The sequence below is a fragment of the Oculina patagonica genome, chromosome 1, assembly GCF_052425735.1.
Source record: "Oculina patagonica isolate OP01 chromosome 1, crgOcupat, whole genome shotgun sequence".
NCBI classification, from domain to species: Eukaryota; Metazoa; Cnidaria; class Anthozoa; order Scleractinia; family Oculinidae; genus Oculina; species Oculina patagonica.
In genome coordinates, this window is record NC_135758.1 from 39,442,872 (window position 1) to 39,461,341 (window position 18,470).

At 38.9% G+C, this 18,470-nt stretch overlaps 1 protein-coding gene across 5 annotated transcripts; it reads left to right on the forward strand.

Annotated features, from left to right (window-relative positions):
- The first annotated feature begins 1,609 nt into the window (after positions 1 to 1,609).
- On the forward strand, positions 1,610 to 16,624 carry LOC144630152 (uncharacterized). 5 transcript variants are annotated; one of them, XM_078488445.1, is made up of 27 exons: positions 1,611 to 1,956; positions 2,409 to 2,672; positions 3,293 to 3,508; positions 4,307 to 4,357; positions 4,711 to 4,767; positions 4,876 to 4,911; positions 5,095 to 5,130; positions 5,221 to 5,265; positions 5,534 to 5,581; positions 6,193 to 7,536; positions 8,078 to 8,200; positions 8,539 to 8,667; positions 9,181 to 9,354; positions 9,766 to 9,804; positions 10,106 to 10,144; positions 10,237 to 10,296; positions 10,737 to 10,805; positions 11,311 to 11,436; positions 12,467 to 12,529; positions 12,903 to 13,080; positions 13,321 to 13,391; positions 13,490 to 13,540; positions 13,650 to 13,745; positions 14,281 to 14,337; positions 14,613 to 14,693; positions 15,194 to 15,295; positions 15,628 to 16,624. In XM_078488445.1, exons 1-27 carry the CDS (start codon positions 1,893 to 1,895, stop codon positions 15,633 to 15,635), a joined length of 3,627 nt encoding a protein of 1,208 aa, XP_078344571.1. In that variant the 5' UTR covers positions 1,611 to 1,892; the 3' UTR covers positions 15,636 to 16,624. The 5 variants fall into 5 exon arrangements, with proteins under 5 accessions (XP_078344593.1, XP_078344571.1, XP_078344570.1 ...); XM_078488444.1 differs by having other exon boundaries at positions 1,612 to 1,956; positions 15,625 to 16,624; XM_078488467.1 differs by lacking the exon at positions 14,613 to 14,693 and having other exon boundaries at positions 1,610 to 1,956; positions 15,625 to 16,624.
- Positions 16,625 to 18,470: the final 1,846 nt, after the last annotated feature.

An 18,470-nucleotide genomic window follows, 5' to 3' on the forward strand; every position in this document is an offset into this window, starting at 1 on the left:
TGCAACTAGCCTTTAAATTAAAAAAGTCAAATGTTTTCAATTGTTTTCGAAAGTCTTTCAAGTTACTAGATTGTCTGTCGTTCTGCCTCCAGAGCGGTTTAAAATGAAAATTGTAGGCATTGACAGAATACCAGGCGGTATTTATAGACCATCCCACTACACGTAGTAAAGAGTTTTCATTGGCTGAGATAGCCAGATTATAAATTGGTGAAAAAACAAAAACACTAATAATAGCCTGCAGAACAGGCGGTTGATTTTTTGCGGGGTTATTGCAAGGTCGCGCGAAGCGCGACCCACGAGCGCGGAGCGCGAGGGAAAAATAATGCATTTTTCCTTCGCGCTTCGCGCTCGCCCCCACGCGACCCCCAAAATAAAACCTCGGCTTCGCGCTTCGACCCGCAAAATAAACCGCCTGTTCTGCAGGCTACACTAATAATGACAGCAGCCTTAGTCAATTAAAAGTGACAATTAACAATGGGGGACAGGAACATTAATTTAACAAGTATCATTTTCCCAAAACATAAATAGAGGGAGTACGGCCACATGATATGAAACCATGCGTCGATTTAAATCAACTGTATTATCAAACGACCCTACGACCCCGATTACGTCGGTTCATCGATTTGTCTTTCGTACTGGCGTTAGAAGAGCATTTCCATACCGTAAAGCCGATCAAATATATGCCTTTTGGTCCTGCTGCTGACGTCAGCTATTTTTTCAGCGCCAGCGCTATTCAACTTGCGCTTATCGCCCGTCTAACATCTTAAATTTATCAACACTGAAAACCATGTCAAGCCAAGTGTCCAAGCCATATGATAAAACGATTCTTGACATAGCTGGTCGATTAAAGAAAAAATCTTTAGCCCCGTTCGTTACGTCTTTAATAAAAAACTTTGCCTTGTTTTGTTGGTGTGCAAAGATGGTGTCCGACTTCTCGCAAAGCGATGCACAACCAGTTTATTATGCTGTAAAATGCGTTTGTTGACAATTTGTCGAAAAATAAAACAATTATCCTGCTCAATCTTGTGGAATATCGTTTGATTTAGCCAACTCGGCCCACGGCCTCGTCAGCTAAGTATCAGGCGATATTCCGCGTGATTTCGCGGGACAATTGTTAATTATTTACCTTCGGGCAAAAGCAAAAAAAAAAAAAAAAAAAAAAAAAAACAGAAAAATGAACTTCCGGTTCCTGTCTCCGGTGACCACCCAGACTCCTTTTACCTAGCTTTTATGCTACCATCAAGGGTCACGAGAACCAGTATCCTTTAGCCTGTAACATTTTTAAGGACTTTTGACCTAAAAAGGAATAGCCGCAAGACCATGAACGGCACCGCATTTATAGTGGTCTCCGCCCCTTCCTTAAGTGTAACTGAGTTGCAATGATTTAAGGTAACCATGACAACACATAAATGCAGATAATATAGGGAAAAACAAACAAACAAATATACAAACAATTAAACAAACTACCCGATCAACCGGATGAGATTTTAAAAGAATCGCCCCAGCCCCGCCTCCGCTACTTTCTTTGTTAACCTTTTCCTGTCACTTGTGTCACGATGACACGAAAAGATGACAAAATTTTTATAGTTAACAGAATCAACGTCGGTTTTCTGTTTTCTTATAACAAGCAGGCCATATTGATAAATCAAATGTCTGTCGCTCACAGAGTAATTGGCACCGTAGCTGGTGCCGGTAATGTATAGGCACATAAAAACTCCTGCTGACTTTTGACAACGCAATGAATTACGTCATTGGGGCCTGGTCAAGCGAATAAACACATAAGATCATGAATAAATTCAAACAGCCTTCTTTGCGTTAATTGTAGCCAAAATATGACTTTTTGTTTTTAAATACAATCGTCACTTCTAAGGATTCTTAAAAAGCAAGTTGGAATGTTGTTGTTGGCGAATGCTTTTGCCTTCTTTTCACTTCAACTGTGCCTCGTATTGGGAAAAGGTAAGTGTGCTACTTAGCTGTAATATTTCACACATAACATTTCAAAAGGCCGCCACTTGATGACGGAGGCGAATGATTTTCGCTTCAGCGAATGGACAAAATAATCGTTAGCGAAACAAACAATTTGTTGTTTTTGTTTTTAAATAATCTGAGCCCTCAGGGCCTGAAACTGATTTTAAGTTTGATGTATTTTAAGGACCTAATTATTTATCTAATTTAAGCGACCGTATTTTGTCGCTTCAGTGATTTTGACACGCAAAAGTATAGTTGCTTTTCTGGTGTAAAGGTAAATATCTGGGAAGGTCGTTATTAATTTTCCACGGTTATAAGTGTCACATCCCCGCCTTATATAAACACTATTCCGCGATACGTTCGGAGCTCTGTATTTAAATCGCACTGCATGTCTTACTTTGCTTCTTGATCAACCTGTGCCATTTTGCCACCTGTTTCAGACCTCCTGCTTCCCAAATGTGTCAAGATCGTGTCCATTAACACCCCTCTGGACGATCCTACCAGGGCCGCAGAGAACTACGGTGTACAAGCCGACAGAAAGAAAGCAGTACTGACTGATAAGCCGGAGGTTTTTAGAATCCACAAAGGACTTATGGAAGAGAATGGAACAGTGTCTCTGGAAGCGTTTTTTCATCCTCGATTTTTTCTGCGCCACAAAAATTACCACTTTCACTTGGAGAAAGAGGTTAACAGTTCCATGTTTTGTGAGTGCTTTTTGTTCAGTTGTTGATTTTATTAGGTGCATTTTAACTGGCAAGAACCAGTGAAAACTGTGCCATGCATTGAAATGTTTCTCATGCCATGGCAGTGATTGCAAAATCTATCAAGTTACCTACGATATCGACGGCTTAATTAATGGTCATTAATATACCACACGAGTGAATAGTGCTTTTCGCGCGCTCTGATTGGTTAACTCGAAGGTGATTAGCAAAGTACTATTCACCATCAAGAAGCTGAAGGGAAACAAAGTGGCTTCCCGTGTAGCTTTGCATTGGTTACAGAAAGTTCTTCCCATAAATACCTTATGCCCAAGGGGATAAGGCATTCTGTTTTTTCGATATTCCAAAAGATAAGTTGGTCTCTCCTCCCACATACAAAAATGTACTAAGTTATAAAGATATCCTTTTTTAACGAATTTAATGAAATTCGTTCGCTATGTTGGCGGAAAAGTGAAAGCAGTTTTATTTTCCGGCCAGCTTAGATTTTAAAAAGCAGCTTGTGTACTCCTCTTAAAATGCGGCTTGACTAGTTAAACTAAACCACCATAATAAATAAGGGCATTATAGAAATACAATAAAATAATTGAATGATCTGTTTCTTATAGACAAGGATGCCACCTTCTTTATTTTGAAAGTCACAGAGGACCCAGCCCTTTACGCTTTTGAGCTGTACAGTCATCCCACTTGGTTCATGCGCCATTTGAGCCACAAGCCGTACAAAATGGTTCTCAGGAAAGTAAATGAATCGAGCAAACATGTCATGGATTCTACTTTCTATCTCGCTCCTCATCGATGTTCAGCAAAGAGCACTAATAAAAACGGTATAATTATTAGTTAAAAGTATTTTTTTTATTTCAATAATCGATATTTTTGAGGAAGAAAGTCATTATAGAATATATCTAGGCAAGAGAAATGGACCACAGACAGCAAAAGTTACTTAACTGTTTCAATTTCATCATTCCAACGAAACCATCTTTGTTTTCTTGGTTTATTCGATACCCCTTTGGTGTTTTACTACCTTAATAGAAAGTGTTTTACAGTTTTCCTTTGACCTGAATTAAAGGGGCTATGTCACGGTATTTTAGGTAATTCTATTTATTTTCGTTAATTAAGAGCCGTTAACTTCAAATTTGCAGAGCAAAGTTCTTTTATTGGCAAAATCACGGCCACATAACAGACAAGGGTTATTTTCGAGTATTTTTTTTGATTTTCGAGTATCAATCACACAATCAATCAAACTTTATTTATAGAGGGTTACACGTGATAGTTTTACAACTAATAAATTTGTGGCCCTCTCTAATGTACTAAAAATTAAGAATTTACTATAAACAATAATCTAATTTAAAATCTAGTTAATCTGTTTTAATCGTCTCGAATTTTGCCCATCCATGCCCCTTTTTGGCCGTTCTCTTGAACCGATGTTTAGTAATTTGCTACGAAAGTCTACTGCGGCGTCTCTCTCCCGCTGTTTTCCTCTTAGGTACTGTTGCCTGCTTGGAATCGATAGGCGAATTTTCCTTTAATAATAGTGATGAAAAGCCCTTTGGCCAGGAGCCATGCGAGACCGCTCTATTCACGGGCTATAGTTATTAATTGAAGGAAAATTTCCTGTATTTCAGAAAACAATGCTGAAAAAAAGACAGTTATGGTGGGAGAAGGAACGTTTATAGGTACGTATCTTATGTGAAAAGCTTTTTTTCATTACAGTCAACTCCCGCCTTGCGGACATCCCGCTATTGCGGACACTCGCTATTACGAACAAAATCCAGATCCCCGACGAAAGAGGATTGACTGGAAATGAATCCCGCTATTACCGACTCTCGCCATAACGGACACTAAACGACGCCCCGAGCGTGTCCACTATAACGAGAGTTGATTTTATTTTCCCGATCGATACGAATTTTCTTTTTCTTTGTTTTATTCCTTGAATTATTCGCTTCTTTCTGCTTTTTCTTCTTTTTTACGATTAACTGTCCGCTTTTTCAGCTGATATGAGCATAGTATAACTTTTAATTCATTGTAGACACTGCAGACGAAGAAGCTGACATTGCCAATGCTAAAGCCAACGATTTGCATGTTGGTGAGAATTTGAGTTCTGTCTGAGGTTTATTTACACCGGACCATTTTGTTTTTGTAACTTAATAAATTTAATTAAATTTTATTTTATTGTTGCTTTTGCCGTTTACAGAGGATTTTGAAAAAGATTTTGCATCTAGAAACCTAGGTAAGAAAATAGCTGGTACCGCAAAATATTTCCCTTCTGAGTATAACTGTATTGCTAAAAGCAGCATAAAAGTGGTTAATTTTAAAAAATACGGAAGATGACTGTACTTAGTGAACAATGCAACTCGTTATACAACCAATTTTATGAGCGTATCAAAAACTAAAATATTCCTTTTGCCTTTAGATGAAAAAGGGGAATCGATTCGTATACACACTGAAGGTAATTACCTTAAAATATATCTCCTGTGTACCGCTCACACTGAGGAAAATCTGCAGTTTCTAACTACAACTGTGTTTTTTTTGTTCGCAGATGATCCAAAGGACGATAGAAAGCCTATTAAAATACACACAGAGGGTAAGGAAGGTTAATACTAATTTGACTTAGAACAATATAGTTGAATTAAAATAGAAACATCTTTTAAATACATTTCAGGTCATTCCTAATATCAGTGCAACTTGGAAAACTAATTGCTTTTAATTTGGGTACAGAATACATTTCTGGAGTAAGCACGGAAATTTCAATCTTTGCTTGCTTTAAAAAGATAATTTTAGGGAACCTAAACGGGTGGACTTTGAGTCACTTTTCCATACTTAAGAAATTTTTTCTGTTAACTTTTCTTTAGCTTCCACAGGAGAAAGTCAAGCAGATATCTTGAAGGAGGTCGAAGACGGTACGTGCATCCTGGAATCAAATGGTTCATTGTGCAGGTTTTCCATCGTTACCCTGACAGCGAACTGATTCACTGATAGATATGATTCTAAACGTGCCCTCGATGTGAAGAATGCTTTGCTACAAAAGAACTGGCACTTCCAACATTTAACACCTTCCAATGTGAATTGTACTTTTGTAGTCGTGGCACATTGTGGAGCGTGTTGCAAATTGAGCATGCTTCAAAACCCCTTGAAGCAAAATATACCGTTGACAAAAATGTGACATAACTTGCAAATGTTTTGACAAGATATTCTAAGCAAAAATGAACCACATTTCACCAGTAACGTATGAAAATAACTGTCATAGAAAATGCGCCAGTTGTTGGCCAACCGTTTATTCTTTGACGGTTGACTGACAACTGGGAGTGAAAATTTCTAAGCCGGGCTCGTTATCTTGCTTATACCGGAACTTCTAGTACAAGGTTAAACTTGTTTCACGTTTGTAAGTAAAGCTGTTGATAGTTTTGTGACATAGAGACAACTAGACGTTTTCCAACGAGGGACTTTAAGGCCCAAGCTTGCAGAAGGTACTGCATGACTTTTACAGCCATATTTTTTAATTTGTTTAAAGCCTTCAGAATTGCCCAGAATACTGACAATTCTACATATCTGGAAAAGATCGAAAAAGACATAGAGGACAAAGTAAACACTATAGCTGAGGCAGCTGCGAATGAACCTAAGAAACCGCCTTCTGGTACTGGAAAGGGCAATGACAACAAAATAAACACAGTAGATGATATCGAGATTCACACAGAAGCGGACGAACCAGTCAAGGCCAAAAGCAATTTCAAGACGAAAATACACACTGAAAGCGATATACAAGATGTTGGTAATGAAGAGGATCCCACAAACAAACCTCCGAAGGTCAGACACGAGGAACGAACACAGAGGGTGGAGGTTTTAGGGCCGGTGATCGAGCTGAAGAAGCCTGCTGATGAAAATGAACAAACGGAAATAAATAAAGAGATTGTGGTCACAGGAAAGCCTAAGTTGAATGGAAAGGTTACGATTGACACAACATTTCAATACAAGCATCCACATAAGGCGAAGATCAAGAAGAACGGTGAGCATAGAGAGAAGCTTAATGGGTTTAGCATCGACAACGTTGTCCCTGCGAAACGCCCCACAAATACAGCGTCCGATGACATGCGATTGAAAACAAAGACGCATGCGCGGCAGCACAAAGCGTATCATGATTATTCAGTGGCACACAAAGTTTTGAACTCCAATATCGAGAAACTAAGAAACGTTCTGAACGCAATCGAAGGTGCGCCGGCCAACAACAAAGCCAGTGAACAAGGAATTGAGGTGGTGAAGAAAAAATCTGGCAGGTTAGGTGCGTTATCCGGTCAAAAACAGCATTTGAACGAAATTGAGGCAAGCCTGCAGCTTAGCGGCACACCTCAAGTTATCCCTCCTTACCTGCCACAGGATCTGGCGGGATACAAAGTGCTCAAGACTCAATCGAGAACACAGACGAATATCACAAAGCTTCCTGGCCCTCCAGTCACGCAACAACCTGCAAATAACATAGTGTCTGCAAATACTTCTCCAGTCCAGAACTCGGCCGTGACAGCTAATCCTTTACAGAATGCGAGCGAAAAACAAGTCCGGTTGCCTCAAACCAGTGGGACTCCCGTGAGGGCAAATGCTGGCTTACCACAAGCAAGTGCGCCAGGGCTACACGTGGTCCAAGGAAATGGAAATCTACCGAAGGATAACGTTAAAACCGAGACTTCTGCCGATGTGTTAGATCACCTCGCTAGTGAACTTGTTGATCACGATGCAGCCAGCCGCCCCGCTCACAACGTAGTTGGTAACAGTGTCAGTAATTGGGTGAATCAGCCCAACCCCCGTAATGATACCCTCCAGGAGACCTTTAAGGAGTTGAGCCCTGATGATTCTGCAAAGATATGTAAGTTAATTTTACTTTTGAAAATGACTCCTATGTTAGACGTAGATAATTTTTAAATCTATACACCCTATTTTAAAGGTTATTTTGGAATTGATGATGTTGACAGTCGGGAAACAAATCTAAAACAGCTTTGGAAATACTTGCCTACGACACGTGGTTTCCGTCTATAGCTATTTATGAAGCCCATATAGTATCACGTTTGAAGAAAGAAGGTCATAAGAATATTCATTTTGCCGCAATGTTTTCTCAATTTCTTTCCTTGTTTTGCGAAAAACAAATGTTTTTAAAGTCATTGCCAAGTGTAGACTTTCTGAAAAGTGAGTACAGTGGAACCCCGATATAACGATCTTCGATATAACGATATTCCCGATATAACGATGAATATGTTATGTCCCGGCAATAGTAAAATGTATGGGACGGAACCCCGACATAACGATTCCTCGATATAACGATATAATTTTACTGCCCCCTTGGCATATCGTTATATCGGGGTTCCACTGTATAAACTTCTTGCTGTTTTCTTTTTTTTATTCATGGACAGTTTACCTTGGTGAGTGTGAAGACAAGTTTCCTAAGGCGTGTGAGGACTGGGCAGCCCAGCGGTATTGTTTGACATTTAGTGAGCTGATGAAGAGATATTGTAGAAAGGCCTGCAAACTGTGCAGTAAGTTGACACGGATTTTTAAAAACACAAGAGAAATGAGAGATATCGCCAGTGCTCAATTCTAGACTGAAAAAAATGAAAATTTTATAGCCTGTGTTTTATTTGGTAAATGTTCGTTACAAATAGATCGATACATTTTTTCAATGAAGGCGTGCTCCACATGCAGCAAGTACGAGTTTTCTAACTAAAGAGGAGGATGTCTTACTTTTGATGATGACATTTCCAGAAGTTAATTTGATCAGTGTGTTATTGATATTTTGCTTCTGATAAAGCACTTTACTGATAGCAAAGCTTTTCACTGATAGCAACGCTCCAGCAATTTCTTGTCTTATTTTCAGATCACGTGTTAGCAACGGGTTTTACCTCGTGCGATAAATCCTGCGGAGGAGGAGTCAGACTGCGCATGATCAAAGTCAATAACCGCCAAGTTTTGCAACGAAGATCTTGCAACGTACAAAGCTGTCCAAGTAAGCTAAGACTAAATTGTCTTATTCATTACATACCGGCCGTTCTGCTTTTAAACCCAGTAAAACGATAATAAAGCTGCAACAAAACACACTAGTTTTGAATAATAAAAGATAAACGTAGACATGGGATAGTTTAAGCCATGAAAAAGAGAACTTTTTCTTACTGATGTACTTGCATATCGCACAGTACTATTGTGGAAAAGCTAAGGCGCTTATAAACCAGGATAATTTTCCTTTAGCCTTGGCATAATTGTATTAACATAAATTTCTAACGTAGCATCAATATTAATCATTTCAAAGGAAGGATTACATGTTAGTTACTACATATCGCAGTAACGTTTCATCGCAGAGATTTGCGTCCACACATGAGTTCAAATAAAGATATATCTGGACGATATATATTAGTCACGAGAAAATTTGAGACTTAGATTTTGCCCTAAACTTATTCCAGTAATGCATTTTCTACAAATAATTATTGTTCCTGTTTGTTTTTTGTTTTGGTTTGTTTTACAGTTAATGGAGGTTACACACCTTACTCGAATTGGTCCGAATGTAGCGTGACATGTGGCGAAGGAGTGCGTTACCGACACAGGTCATGCAGCAACCCCAAGCCACAGTTTGGTGGGCGTGACTGCACTCGCTATGGAGCTCCGGTTGATACTATGCCATGCGTCAAGGGCTGTAAAGGTAAGTACTTCCATATCAGTTCTTCTCTTGAAAAGAAATATTTCAGCGGATTCAATGTTATATAGCTGACCCTGTGCTAGTAATGATGAACAAAGAATGTTGATTGAAGTAGAAGGAAAAAAAGTTAACCGGTGAGTAATTGAGCGAACGAGCGAGCGAGCAAGAGACACTTCGCCGTTCAAAGACTTCACACTATCATCATATTCTACTGCATAAGGACAAAGGAAACAATTGTCAAAGGGAACGATTAAATAATTTAAAATGGGAAAACATTGTAAGTAACAAATCATGTTCAACAGCTTTTTTTATTGTAGTAAAAGCCATTGTAAAACACTTTTTAAGGAAGAGAAAGTACTCCAAGAGATAGGCATCTGTGCCGGTATGCTGACTGGCAAAATACTTTTTATTTAGGTTTCAAACCTGGGAAACACCACTCATCTGCCAATGTAGGTAAGTTATTGATAAAAGAAGGCAATACACATACATGCAGTTGTCTCGAAGTTGATGCTGTCACTTAGATGCGTTCAGTATTGGAGCACGGACGGTTGACACGAGTTACTTTCTTTGTATGCGTTGATCAGAGTTTACCCTGTAATGATCTAAACACAGACTTGCTGTTTTTGATTAAATAACTTCAGGAGTCGCCACGATGCAACTTCCAAAGTTGGATTTCACACTTGTCCTGCCTGATAGATACTTTCTACTGTTAGTGTAAGTGTATTCAATTAAGACAGCAATTTTTTTCTTTCAGGATACAAGAATGGAAAACATTACTCAGACTCCAACTTAAGTATGGTTTGTCTCAATCTAAGCTTTTTAATACAAAAGCTGACTTTTTTAAAATCGATGCATTTGAAAACGGTTAGAATTATTTTTATGCAGATCCCGAGGAATTTCCTGAGTACAAAGCCGAAGAGTCAAATCCAAAGAACCCGGAACCCGGTTAGTGAGCATATACACCATGTGCCACCGGTAATTTTTTGTATAAGCTAATATTTTTTTTAGTTGCGTTAATTTTGTAATTAACAGCAACAATTCCATGCAAAATAACACTGTTGTATGCAATGCAACATGTGTTGTCTCTTTATAATGACTAGAAGAACTTTTGGGGTCTTGTAACTCAAACCTAAGCGTTATTTTGTAATACTTCCCCGAGCAATTTCCCAAGAATACAGTTAGCACAGAAGATATCAAAATCCCGTTCATATCCCTCAGTCCAGAAGTGTAAGGAGTTTACAAAATACCCAAATCTGATCTTTGGGTTGGAAACAGTATTCTAGAACATAAGATGTCAAACGTACGAGAGAGAAAATGTCAAATATAAGTTGCATGTGTACAGATAGTTAACTTTTAAATATGTGTTTCGTGCATGTGGTACAAAGTTGGTGAAAGTGATTCTGATATGGAAAACCAAGAAGATGAAGAATCAGGCAGTGCAAATCAGCCGTCTGGTAAGCATGGTTATTGGATCAAAATGTTTATACTCCTTAAAATTTGCTATACATTTCTTTAATGTCGATTGAGGAAAAGTGGTGGAACATCCAAAAAATATCCTTTATTTCACCATGTGCCGTAAAGATAAAATATTTGTCGATCAGGCTTTGGTTTTCTTGTAAACCTTTCCTTGTAGCTAACTGTTACCTTTATCCACACAACTTGATATTGATCACCTTTTTTTGAAAAGAAGCATATGTTTGAGGTTGGGTGCTTGTCCTCTTGTTGAATCAGCTTTTGACCGTTAATAAGATTATCGATTGGTCATGACTGAAATAACAGCATTATTAACCAAAGAATAATAGTAAATAAAAATATTTTCTGTTGTTTCTTTTTATAAAATGCATCCAATAATCATTCTTTTAAAAGCCAAGCAGTTATATATCATCATGAAAAGAAATTGTTTTATTTCAATCTCAGTGATTACGGAACAAGCCAAGCAATCATTTTTTTTTCTTGTAGGTTATGGTCAGGAGTTTGAGTGGCCCAAGAAACACCAACGACGCAAGCCACTTGTTCTGAATCACGTGCACAAAAACGTGTACAAACACAAGGATAACCATGGCAACGAGCATTACCTTCACATTGGTAAGTAAGGCCTTCTTTAATTATTCTTGGTTTTCATGTTACGTCATAAAATTCTGAAATCAAAATTCACTAGGCCTGCTAAATTTTCGTTGTCATCAGACGTAAGATAAACTAAAAATATATCTTTTTGCAAATTTCCAGGTCGATAGTGTCATTCGTTTTTTAAACAGAGCATTTTGAACATTTGAGTTCTCCGTTGTATGTGACATCAAGCTGAGTGCCGTGACAAAGCTGTTTTGTTTGAAAAAAGGCCTTTCCTTTCCATTTCCAGCAGATTGAACATTTCAGATATAATAAGTGGTGTTTATGTGAAACTGTACTAGCTCATGAGCCAAAGATTGCCGCTGTTGTAAACAGAATCAGTTCCTGATGGTTTCTCTGACATCACGGCGGCCATATTTGTGTCCCTCGGAAGGACACAGTTATGGCATCTCCATACTAAGCTTTATAAATTTGCGTGGAAAGATTCGGCAAATAACTCGCGAACGGTACACCGCACAGACCTGAAACTTGGAGAAATTGTTTATCTATTTATCGTCTATAATATATGAAATTCATAGCTTCTGTAGTTGAATGGTTTCGAATTTATTTTTTGATTGCGTGACAGTGAAAACCAGCAATTGTTCCAGGCTGTGCCATTGCCTTGCAAAAGTGGTATCACAGCCTGGTGATTGCTTTGCTGCCGCGCCACTGTGACGTCATTGTGACGCTACTTTTCAATTGTTGAACTGAACTGTAGTACCACGCCGTTGAAAACGGGTTTGTGCTGCTAATGATGCTGCTTCTGTGAAGTACAAGCATAATTCTTGCATTCTGACTGACAGAACGGTAGGTGCCATCTCTGAGTTTTAGTTTTGATTCCTTAGCGCACATACTGATGTCGAGTCAAAATTTATGGATTCATACGGCCCCAAATGGACCATAACGCTGTTTTTGTAGCTCACACGTGCTGTTAAGCTAGTGTTTTCTATGTTAATCATTATAATCCCATTGTAATGCATGTCTTCCATGTCTTTTTTTTATTTTCCAGATGAAGAGCAGAACCCTGAAGACCAATTACAAACTCATGTGGTGCGATACCAAGGGCACCAAGGTCAGTGGCAGATGGCTTACCCCCCCCCCCCCCCCCCGCTACAGATTCCTTATAACATTTATAGCCAAAAGCAAAGCGCTCACTTTGGATATTCATAACGGACTTACTTCACAATACGAACCAATTAAGACACGAAAAAGAAGAAATCATGCAGCCTCTTAACTGGTTACAAAGACTTCTGCTTGGATTGGTTAGGCATGTTACAAGACTTCTTTTCAAACAATAACTTAATAACAGACCTTAATAAATGAACTCAACCACACGAATGAGAGCCGAGTTGCAAAATTCCGTTGAAAAAATTATTGGATCAGAAAAAGGTGAAAAGGAATTGAAATGAGCATTAACGTCTCGTTATTTTACTTTTATATAATAGTGGCAAGGATGCAGTGCGGTCCTTCGCGACTGCTTCAGTACCAAAAGAACCCAGCGAACAATCCCACTGCATTCAAACGATCAAACCCGTACAAGATGTATGATGCTGGAGAGATTGTGTATGATAAAGATGGCGTACCCGCAGATACCACCAAGAATGTCGTACAAGCTTTTGACTCGTAAGTTACTCAGTTTGCATCCCATGCAAGTATTAATTTTTCCAGTGAATCTTGGTTTGCTGTTGTGCTTACATATCATTCAGCTAGATTTGAATCTTTTTCTAAGTAAACATACTGCGTTTTTTGTTCTTTAGCAATAATGGACATTAATTTCTGTACGTTGCCTCAAAGCTATTGTAATGATACTTGCAGGTGATGTGTTGTCGTATAACAAAAAATTGCTTGCTTCTTCTTTTGTAGGCCTTACAAGATCATTCTTCAAAGAAATAAAAATAACGAAATGAAAGTACTTGAACAGTGCATAGAGTCGGGTAAGTTTAATTTAAACTCTTCAGTATACGGCGTACTTCTGTCGACTTCAATTATCAATTCCTCCTGCATTTTGTTACAATATTCTATTTTTTCACAGATGCTTCCGTAAACCCTGAAAACGATTTAAAGTATGGCTCCCAAAATTTTGGTAAGAAGTAAAATGAATAATATCATGATGACATGCATCATTCATCGATTATATCGTTGAGAGTTGATCAAGGAAACGGTTGAACTAAACCAATAATTTCTTTTTTTAGTGGATTCGACTTCTTTGCCAAGCGAACAGCGATCGCTTCCCGCTACTACAAGACCCCCTGTAGATGGGGAGACATCCAACCGCTTCACTGATAATGGTAATTCTAATAGTCAAGGTTCGAAAGGGTAGTTACAGTCTCGATACAGTCTTTTTCCCAGTGGTAATTTGAGTTGTGACGCAACATCAGCCACGAGGAAAGGACCTTGCGTGACGATTAAAATAATGGCTGTGAATTGAAAGAGACATAGGGGCGGGCAGAAGTGGCCAGCATGTCGTTTAGGGCCTAGCTTGGAGGTGGTTGAGCCCAAATACGTCAGCCATTCTTGAAGTGGATTTTTAACGAAGAAAAATCAGCTTAAATCGAATTATTCTGGTGGTGGGATAGAATATATTTGATGATCAATTTGACTTGCTCTTCGGTAGTATTTCGCTAGGGCCTGTAAACTCATATAAACGTGGAGTAAGAGGGAGTTTGAAATGTCAGAACCGTTTAGAAATTAATACCGCCTCATCAGTTTAATTCTATAATAATATTTAGTTGTAGTGCAAATACAGTCACCCACCTTTATCAAGGTCATCTCGCATGGTAGCAGGTGATTTACTAATCTTCTCTTTTTTAAACTCAATACAAGGTTTATACGAGTACAAGTACCAAGATATTGGCCAAGGCGTTGATGAAAAAGCGCTAGGTAAGTTAATGTATCTCGAGGATTGTAAAGATAAGAACGTGGAAGAATTCGTTTGGGGGGGGGGGGGGGGTTCTTAATTTGTTATCCTCCAAGAAAAGTATTTAGTTTTGCACCAACACCAATGTCAATGTTTTCCTTCTACAGAAACAAGACTAATTTTTAACGCCCATAGACAAACTAACGTGAAGATATTTCTAAAAGATAAATTAGTGGTAAAATCGGTCAGAATATTGATTGTAAAACATGTTGACCCCTCTGTGTTAATGATTAACTAGACAGTGACGTCACAGCTCAGCTGTCCAGAGTAATCAACAACGAAGCTGCAGAAATAAGTCAGAAATCTTTAAGGAGTCAAGGTAGTAACTTTGCTAACTGAAACATTAATGTTAATGTACTTACACAGTTACTTTGCCTTATTAATGCACGCATTTCTATCACGTTCTTTAAAAACGACGTACTTACACAGGACATTGAGTAGCATCGTAATTTGTAACTGAGGCTTGAGAATTAACTCGCGGAAAATAATCTAACAGTATCATATCTATGAATGAAATTATATTATAAAATCATTTCTTTTTCTTTTTCCTTTTAAAATATTTCGTTTTTATGCATTTATGTTATTGACGCATGCATGCATTTAGCGGTTTCATTTTACTTGCTTGAAATGATATAAGTAATATCGAATATACCAGAGTCCCTTCATAATTTTCTGTATTGCTTCGTCATCAGACATTTCTTCATGTGTGTAACCAGAACGTCAGGCACCTGAAGTCAGTAATTGTGTGTAAATTTCTTCAGACTAACTTATGCAAACTCTTTGCATAAAGAGCTTAATCTGTATTTCTCAATTGTATAGATGCCAAGCCCACTCTTAAAGAAGAACTAGCAGCTGAGAAAGAAGAAGCTTGGAGAGAGAAAAAATACGAAGATTATGTTGCTAGACGGTCCAAGATGTCTGGTAATAAAAGTTACACTTTTTCATAAAAAAAAAAAACTGCCAAATAAAATATCATATCTGTTTTCGTGTTCGCAGTTTTACCAGTTGTGGCTTTAAAAGATGAGGTTCAGTTTGTGATACATTGTTTGCTGGTGTTGGGTCTCCGCAAGCAGTATACAGTGTAACGCCCGTGTTGTAACGAAAAAACTTTAGAAGGGGAAGGGACATATTTGATATCTATCATGCGTTGTGTTAGACTTAGTCTTTCAATTTGTCGTAATTAACAAAGCTTGCATGGACAACTCGTCTGACGTGTCGTGCATTTATTTATGCACTATTCTTTTTTTTAGCAGGACGTTAGTTGGTGAAGAAACCTGCATTTCGACGGTTAACCAACAGAGAGCATGTTCCTTGGACGATTCACAGAGCTGAACTGATCTATTATATTAGCGCTCTGCAGCTGGAGCTAAACCTAGATCTGGACATATTTGAGAGACTTTGTTATTAGCAGGAAGCCCCACTCGCTAGTCAAGTGCCTGAAACGTCAGGACTCAACTTTGCTGGACCTATTAATTCGCATTAGAGTTTGTGTTTACATTTATCGTATCTAACCAGTGTTCTTTTTTTCGTTGTTTTTATCGCAGTCAAAGGTCAAATTAATATTGGGACACTTGTAATACATATATCATTTTAACAAAGCGCGAAGGCCGTACGAGTTCAGTTAGAACTAATCAATAAATTACGTCTTACCTCTTTGAAATGTACTCTTGCGTATATTTTCCCCGTAATCAGCTCATATGCGAACCAAAATGCACTCACTTGCGGCGGGCCAATGCCTCGAATCTCAACAAAACCATTACGATCGCTTCGAGCGCCATTATTTTGAAAAGCATCGACCGCTGACTGTTGTGACCGTGGTTTGTAAAAGCGTGCCTCGCTCGGAAAGACGCTTCGACGGGAAAGTCACAGTCATAATAATTAGATCAACGGTCGATACTTTTCAAAATAATGGAGCTCGAAACTATCGCACTGGTTTTGTTGAGATTCGAGGCATTGAAACGCCACAAATGAGGGCATTTTGGTTCGCATATGAGCTGACTTAGGGGAAAATATACGCAAGAGTACATTTCGAAGAGGTAAGACGTATTTTATTGATTAGTTCTAACTGAACTCCTATGCTCTCTGTGGCCGTACTGGGAGAACATCGGTCCTTGGTCTTTGTGGTTCGGGCAGAGCGCAGCGATGTCCCTAGAGTAAGGTAGAGGGCCGATATTTTATCAGTAAGGCCCCGAGCAAAGAAATTTAAAACACGACTTGAAAGAATAATAAACAGAAATAAACCCTGATGAATAGGTGTTTTGGAGTCAGTTGTCGGCAGTTTGGCATAACAAAAGCTCTCTGTTTATTCAGGCAGAACGCCTCGTTAGTATGTTCTCTTTGCAAAATATTATTTACCGCTGGCGTAACAAATTAAAATAATGTTTCTAATTAATATAATGTAGCCTATATATGTTTTTTATAATAAAATAGACTAGTGCTGCAAAGTCTAATAACTTTTAATGGCTTCACGCTTTCCTGTCTTTGTACATGTATTATTGACGTAACCCGACAGAGCTCCTTCTGTAGCCGTTGTCTGATTGGTACACTAACACAACCAGTCAACGATATAAGGACATTACCGGAATGTATATTGTTCTGAACAAAAAAAAACGCAAAGAAAACATTTATGGGCTTTGAGTTAAATTTTGTGCCGAGAATTTTGTAGCTCAATTAACCAAAGTGTGATAGCGATAAAGTTACTCCCTCCCTGATAAGCAGCCTGTTAAGCTAGTTTGTTAACCACAGACTTGAAATAGTGAGGAAACCTCCGGGGGGGGGGGGGGTGGGGGAAGGAAAAAGAGGAGAACTCCCGTATGAAAGACAAGGATGCTGGTCGTCTTGCTTAGGTGTGTTAAAAACGGAATTGGGTCTTAGGTCTTAGGGGTGTGAATAACGGAATTGGGTCTTGGTGGGGGGGGGGGGGGGGGGAGGGAGAGGAGGAAAAGGAGGAGAACTCCCTTATGAAAGACAAGGATGCTGGTCTTCTTGCTTAGGTGTGTAAATAACGGAATTAGGTCCTATTTAGGGTGTTCAAGACAGAACACCAATATCTTTTGCCTCCATGATTTCGTTTTTGCACATCACAGAAGAGATATAAAACGTCGTAATAATCAGTTGGCGGTCTAGGGCGATCAGGTATGGCAGCCCCGCCCCTTTTCGTACGGGATTCCCTCCCCCCCCCTCCCCCCCTATTCTAAAGAGGCGCGTGCCGGTGAAACCGGCGTTGATTTTGTTGATTCACAGCTAAGCTAAAAAACCAACCGACCATACTTTGAACAACTATAAATGGTGCAAATCTCAACAAAAACGAGAGGCTAGGTCTGTCTAACCCTGTCAGTTATTGACAACTGCACAGCCTCCCACTGAAGTCCTTTCCCCTGTAAAGTTGTCGGAGGGACTGAGGACGTTTTGTAAATCTTTTTTCCCGGTCTCCACCCAGACAGAGCAACCAGCCACCACTTTCTCTAATAAGCACTAATACCGCTAAGCCCTCCCACTTTGTAAAAATAACTAGTGGCTCCGCCATTTTCGATGCCGGCGATCGAAATTATGAAAATTGCTTAATGAGGTGAAATCTTACTGCATTGCTGTAAGTTGTGCTACTGGAAGTATGTTTGAACAACAACCGTAAACAGTTTCACAGTGATCTCGTTCGTTTAAACTCTCTCTACGCGGAAGTAGTGAAACACTCCTGTGCTTCACTACTTCTACGTACGTATAGAGAGTCTAAACAAACAAGATCACTGTGAAACTGTTTACGGTTGTTGTTCAAACATACTTCCAGTAACACAACTTACAGCAAAGCAATAAGATTTCACCTCTTTATGTTCGAACAACAACCGTAAACACTGAGTTTCACAGTGATCTCGTTCGTTTAGACTCTCTGTACGTAAAATATAATACTAAAAATCTCGTATGTAAACAAAAACAAAGGCGTGGCTGACTAAGGTCCTTTAAATAGTTTTTTCCTCTATTCAATGAAGATTGCTTTTTTAACGTTTGAATGTAAATTACGTAACCTACGTCTTGACTTGTCCTCAGTCTTCTTCTATGAAAAAATTGCAAGGCGCAAGGCCATCTTGGAACCGCATATTCA

Excerpts from the sequence above, each read along its gene's own strand:
- LOC144630152 (XM_078488444.1), top strand. The coding sequence starts at position 1,893 with ATGTTGTTGTTGGCGAATGCTTTTGCCTTCTTTTCACTTCAACTGTGC. Across the intron at positions 9,355-9,765 it reads ATGCGTCAAGGGCTGTAAAG|GTTTCAAACCTGGGAAACAC; the intron begins GTAAGTACTTCC and ends CTTTTTATTTAG. Across the intron at positions 13,746-14,280 it reads CAACCGCTTCACTGATAATG|GTTTATACGAGTACAAGTAC; the intron begins GTAATTCTAATA and ends ACTCAATACAAG.